At 42.2% G+C, this 6,403-nt stretch overlaps 1 protein-coding gene across 2 annotated transcripts in view; it reads left to right on the top strand.

The window, feature by feature from the left end:
* Positions 1-1,127: 1,127 nt before the first annotated feature.
* The window catches only part of tcirg1a (T cell immune regulator 1, ATPase H+ transporting V0 subunit a3a), a 12,260-nt gene continuing 6,984 nt past the window's right edge, over positions 1,128-6,403 (top strand). For both annotated transcript variants that reach the window (XM_071899027.2, XM_071899025.1), the window contains exons 1-7: positions 1,128-1,244; positions 3,985-4,063; positions 4,296-4,444; positions 5,043-5,138; positions 5,382-5,449; positions 5,623-5,749; positions 6,298-6,380. In XM_071899027.2, the coding sequence (XP_071755128.2) occupies positions 1,128-1,244; positions 3,985-4,063; positions 4,296-4,444; positions 5,043-5,138; positions 5,382-5,449; positions 5,623-5,749; positions 6,298-6,380 (719 nt within the window). The remainder of the gene's footprint in view (positions 1,245-3,984; positions 4,064-4,295; positions 4,445-5,042; positions 5,139-5,381; positions 5,450-5,622; positions 5,750-6,297; positions 6,381-6,403) is intronic.

Here is a 6,403-nt window from a genome sequence, read left to right as displayed (position 1 = left end):
GGAGGGAATATCTCAGGCTAAAACAAGCAACTGAGAGACTGTCAGATCATTCAACACACTGTATGGCTTTGGCGTTTTTTCCCCCTGAACTGGCATGTTGCCCCTATGTTGCAATGTAAATTTGAAGAACAATTTCTAGACCCCCCTCAAACACATTTAACATTTTAGTTATATCGCAAAGTGGGGTCTGAGGACCTGCAGGGCTCCTGGAAGGGTTCCAGGGGGTCCTCCAGCACTTTTATTTCATTTGATGATAAAATCCTGAGAGAATGATGTAAGGAATGATTTCCTCTGATGAGAGATTTCACTCTCCCACTGTTATCTTTCCGCCTAGTACAGTATAGACAGTTGTCCAGTTCTGTACTAAACCACATATAACTACAAAATCTTCTCAGATGGGGGCCTAATGTGCATATTTTTGGGGAGGCTTTGCATATATATATGCAAATATTTGGGAACCAATAATTTAGCAGACACTTTTCCATCATGACTTACAATAAGTGCAACAGTAGCAAAAGCTTTAACTCATGTGTCACCAACATGATAATAGGCCTATTGATAAGAAGGAATGCAGGATACAGTTTAGCCACTCTTCTCTTCCTTGCTCTTCTTTTGCTTCATTTCTCTTCTTTCCCGCTCTCTTTCCTTTTCTCTTCCTCTTTGCCTCTTCTCTTCTCTTCTCTTCTCTTCTCTGCTCCTCTTCTCCCTAAATTCAATTACTGTGCCACCCGTCTTCGGTCACATGAAGGAAGTTAGGTTTCATGTGTTTGTGATTATAGCCTCCCTCCAACTCTCTCTCTGTTCCCTTTTTCTCTCTCTCCAACCCTTTTGACCGGTCGTACCTCTGCTAGCTAGCTGTAGTTTCTAGTATCGACAAGAGAAGTTGGCTTGCCTAATGTTTATGCTTGGCATCTGCTGAACTGAGAAACTTTCTTTCGGGTGAACAGGCAAGTAATTCATTTTGATTTATTCCAGTCTTTCACAATCATAGAATAAGATTCATAGGAGTGAATGGACAAACCACGACTGGACAATCGTCTCTGGCTGTAAACTTGTAGATGGAGTTTTGGAAGTTGCACACGTTCGTTTCTCAGATAGGTGACTGTTTCTACCCTCAGGTGGTTGCCATGGGAGCGTTGTTCCGGAGCGAGGAGGTGTGTCTGGTCCAGCTCTTCCTCCAATCAGGATCGGCCTACAACTGTGTCAGCGAGCTGGGAGAGCTGGGATTGGTGGAGTTCAGAGATGTGAGTCATTCACCTTTACCTTGAGTTTGAGCCGTTGATAGTAGGGCTGAAACGATTCCTCGAGAAACTCGAGTAACTCGATTACTAAAAATCATCGATGCAAATTCTTTGCATCGAAGCTTCGTTTAATCCATATAACTATATACACACTCAGTGATTCGCACGGATGATTATTACTGTTGCACAACACGCTGGAGAAAGAGAGAGAAAATAGCGAGGGGCGAAGAGAAGAGACAGGCCAGAGAAAACGACAGAAAGTGTCCAAAGTTTCGGATCCAGTGTTGCCAACTTGGCGACTTTGTCGCTAGACTTAGCGACTTTTCAGACCCCCCTGGCGACTTTATTTCTCAAAAGCGACTAGCGACAAATCTGCCGACTTTTTCTGACCGTGGGAAGCAATGTTAATGTGTTGAATCCCAAAGCATTTGGCAATAAATTGGTTCGGCTGATGCCGGTTTTCTCTACTTGCTTGTCTAATCCAGAGAGGTCTGACGATCACAGCGCTTCCCACACAGCGTAGCTCCTTCCCTCCGCTGAGAGCAGGGACTGTAGGATAGGGTCCACTTGTAATTGCTACCGGCGTACGCCGAAACTGGCCGGGTGGGCGGAGTCAGCACTTAATATTAAAACGGGATGAGATGAAGGCTAGTAAAGAATGCACGTTAATTATGGCTATATGTAATGGCTAGTTAAGAACGTAAATCAATATGGTGGCTAGTTATGATGTCCCTAAGTTAGCTAAGTTTTGCTCAAGAAAATAACCACAGAAAATAAAATGCTGCAGTCAATTTGTGAAAGCCTGAGCTTCATTCATGTTATTATTATGATAGTCACACACATACACACACACACACACACACACACACACCCCCACACACACACACACCTACTCCCCTCACAGTGATGCATAAAATACCCCAGAAAGCAAAATATCAGGTGGTGTAAGTAGCAATTGGAGCCTAAAATGCACCAGTCCAATACAGCAGGTATATTCAGTTTAGTTTGATTGCAGTGAGTAGGGTCAGCAGGTGTAGGGCAACCCTTCAACATAGTAAATAAATGTACATTAGCCAGTCTTATGAACTTGTATGATATTTAGGCCTAGTAATAAATATCAATAATAATTATTATTTCACCTCGTTTTCAGTAAATCACAGTGTCGTATGGACAGCTTCGTGCGGACAGCTTTTCTCTTTTGTATATTTACTATTGCTCTTTAATAAAGCAAAAGTATTTCTTATCCGATTACTCGATTAATCGATGGGATAATCGGTAGAATACTCGATTACTAAAATAATCGATAGCTGCAGCCCTAGTTGATAGAGAAAGCTTGGTCAGGTTGTACAGTAGATGCCATGCTGCTGCCCCCTTCGTAGAACCAACACAATATCCATGAGTCCTTAAAAAGTATGAAAAGGTCTTGAATTATCTTCAAGGCCTTCAAAAGGATTAAAATGTCTTTTATATACAGTTAACAGGCTGTGAACACATGGGAGGCGTTTTTAGAATGCTTTTATTCTGATATTTTCAATGGTTTGGTTGTGGCAGGCATGTGTCTCCTCCAAACTATGTACCTCGACCCGTTTTGGGGCTTCCTTAGGTGTTCCAAGTCATCAGTCTCAACTTTAGCTACACTGCGCATTAAAACAATGTCAGACAGAGAAAAAATTAGCAGTGTCTGGATGGAAGTAAGCAGCCTCTTACAGTTTCCCGCTGAGTCACGCTGACTCCCGCCACATCCTCCATTTCAGAATAGGCTCCTCCATTGTCTTCTTCAAGAGCTAACTTTCTCTTGTCCATTTTTATTTTCACCAATGTTATCCCCTTTGTTACTTTATTTTGGTTGTTAGATTGGATTTCCATCCAATTCTAGGTACTTCATGCCTAATACCTGTTATATCTACATGGCTTTCTTATGAGCTCTGCAGGGAAAAAACATGTTATAACAAGTCAAGAGTAAAATAAATTTACTGTACATGGACTTTGAATGTTTCTGTTGATACATTTGGCCATTGAAATGCATGTGTATTGTGTGTGTATACTGGTCAGATTGGGGTTTCTGTTTTGCGTGACGGACAGTTTTTGCTACAGATGGGACAGGATTTTGATGGAATGGCAACCTTGGTGAATGTAATGTGTGTTCACATGCTTGACTCTGTCTCTCTCCTTCCATCCTTCTGTCTCCCTCTTTCCTTCCATCCTTCCGTCTCCCTCTCTCCTTCCATCCTTCTGTCCTCCTCTCTCCTTCCATCCTTCTATCTCCCTCTCTCCTTCCATCCTTCTATCTCCCTCTCTCCTTACATCCTTCCATCTCCTTCTCCTTCCATCCTACTCTCTCCTTCCATCCTTCTGTCTCCTTCTCTCCTTCTATCCTTCTATCTCCTCCTTCCATCCTTCTGTCTTCCTCTCTCCTTCCATCCTTGTCTTCCTCTCTCCTTCCATCCTTCTGTCTCCCTCTCTCCTTCCATCCTTCCGTCTCCCTCTCTCTTTCCATCCGTCTATCTTTCTCTCTCCTTCGTCCTTCTGTATTCCTCTTCTTCCATCCTTCTGTCTCCCTCTCTCCTTCCATCCTTCTATTTCCCTCTCTCCTTACATCCTTCCATCTCCTTCTCCTGCCATCCTACTCTCTCCTTCCATCCTTCTGTCTCCCACCTTCCTTCCATCCTTCCATCTTCCTCTCTCCTTCCATCCATCTGTCTCCCTCTCTCCTTCCATCCTTCCGTCTCCCTCTCTCTTCCAGTTGAACCCTCATGTGAATTTGTTCCAGAGGAAGTTTGTGAACGAGGTCAGGAGATGTGAGGAGATGGAGAAGACATTCAGTGAGTTGTGGCTGCCACTCAAACACTTCAACTGTTATCAATGAGAATTTCAGCTAATCTCACTGCAGGTTAATCTAACATTATGTAACTGATTAACTAATTGGTGAAAAATGAGCAAGACACTAACAAGAGACAGTCACAAAACATGCAATCCTGTACAAACCAGCCAATGAATAATGACCTTCTCTAACTCCTTCCTATTGTGTTTTTTTCCTCCTTCGTTCCTCCTCAGCCTTCCTGGAGCAGGAGATCAGTCGCTCCCTGTCGCCTACTCTCATTGGCCTGTCGTCTCTTCCCAGCCCCGCCCCTTCCGCTCCCCAGCCCAGAGAGCTGTTGGACATAGAAGAAGAAAGTGAACGCCTGGCTAGAGAACTAAGAGAGGTGTCTGTGTGTATGTGTGTGTGTGTGTTAGGGTTAGAGCGATAAATCGGGCTAATTTGGACCTTTTATTAAATTTATTTTAGATATCGGTCAGCCATCTGGTTCCTCCCTGACCATAGCTACATGAAAAAGTTTTCATTTTATTTTTTCACTTTATTGTTCAATAATGTTTTAGTAAATTCCTTCTTCATGTAAAGGCAGTAATGTATCCCACAGTTTCAAATTCAAAGATTGCATATTGCGACAAAAGTGGTTGCAAATGCGACCAATGGGATCTGCGAATGGGGGAAATGACTCATTTAATCAAATAATGAAGCATAAACATAGGCCTTTATAAACACAGCCATAAACAACCATAGCCATAAATATATATAGGGCAGGAAAGAAATCTCCACCCTGTGCTTATTCTATGCTAGTATGAACACTAAACAGTCAATTATAAACTGAAAAAATATAATTATGAATCAAAATATATTTCCTCATTCTCACTCTATGCAGCTGGAAACATCTTCATTATGAACTACCTTAAATTTATTTTTGTTATTATTATTATTGTTGTTGTTATTATTGTTATTGTTAATATTATGTCTCTCTCCAGGTGTCCAGGAACAGGGACAGTCTGAGGAGTCAGCTGACTCACCTTAGCCAATACCGCGGGGTTCTTATCCAGACACATTCCCTCACTGAGTTACAGGTACGAAATGGGACTGTGTGTGTGTGTGTGTGCGTGTGTGTGTGTGTGTGTGTGTGCGTGTGTGAGCCAAATGTCTTCACAGGGATTCAAAGATGAGGCAAATCCTCCAAATTGAAGACATGGACACAATTAAAGACATGAAAACTGGCTTTAATGTCAGTCAGTGGAATGTCCTTAGAATACAAAATGGTGTGTGTGTGTGTGTGTGTGTGTGTGTGTATGTGTGTGTGTGTGTGTTGCCAGGCCCCACCTCCCCCTCCCTCTCTGGAGACCACCTCTCTTCTGGACGATGGACAAGACATACGCCTCAGGTTGGAACACACACACTTACAGCAGATACATGCACACACACACAGAGACATATAAAATTCAACTTGATGCAGTGCACTGACCAGCCATACAATACAAAATAAAATAAAATGTGTGAGTGAGTGAATATTCAACCCAATCCACATTACAACATGCTAAAAATATTCCCTGAAAGTTTTGTAGCTGGGGTGGTCCATCCATGGAAAGTGGCGGCGTTCGAGCGGCTGCTGTGGCGAGCCTGCCGCGGTTACATCATCGTCGACTTCCGAGAAATGGAGGAGAGGCTGGAGATACCTGAAACGGTAGAGTTTACTGTATTATGGGGGTATTTTTTATGGGGGTATTTTATTTTGATTCTTCTAAATTACATAACATTTGTAGTAGGCTTGGGTGATATCATGATACTGTCCCGCCAAAATATCTGAAAATATATACAGTATATCGCGATAATATTGTATATCGCGATATACTGTATATATTTTCAGTTTTTATTCGATATTCATGAAATATCGCGATAATATTGAATATCGGCCCAAGCCTAATTTCTAGTAATTTGATCTTACTATTCAAGCATTGGAAGAAACAATGACCATATAAGTTTAAAAACTTCTAAGCAAATCTAAGCAACACACGACATGTTTACTGATACCTTGTTTCTCTCGGTGCTTTTTGCTTGAGTTTTAACATGGTCCTTTATGTGCTGGACAAGTTACATTAACCCATGGCCCATTTCTCCCATGGTAGATGCAGTGTCTTAATTGACTACAGCAATAGACTAAGTTTGAGGAACAATAATACAGAAAGTATGTTTGATCATCTAAACAGCTTCCCGCTTTTCCTCCCATCCCAGGGTGAGATGGTCCAGTGGACGGTGTTTCTCATCTCCTTCTGGGGCGAGACCATTGGTCAAAAAGTCAAGAAAATATGCGATTGGTTAGTCCAAGTCCAACTCCTTC

Source organism: Centroberyx gerrardi, chromosome 3 (genome assembly GCF_048128805.1).
Source record: "Centroberyx gerrardi isolate f3 chromosome 3, fCenGer3.hap1.cur.20231027, whole genome shotgun sequence".
Classification (NCBI taxonomy): domain Eukaryota; kingdom Metazoa; phylum Chordata; class Actinopteri; order Beryciformes; family Berycidae; genus Centroberyx; species Centroberyx gerrardi.
Note: the sequence above shows the minus strand (reverse complement) of the source record. Positions and strands in the feature narration are given on the sequence as shown.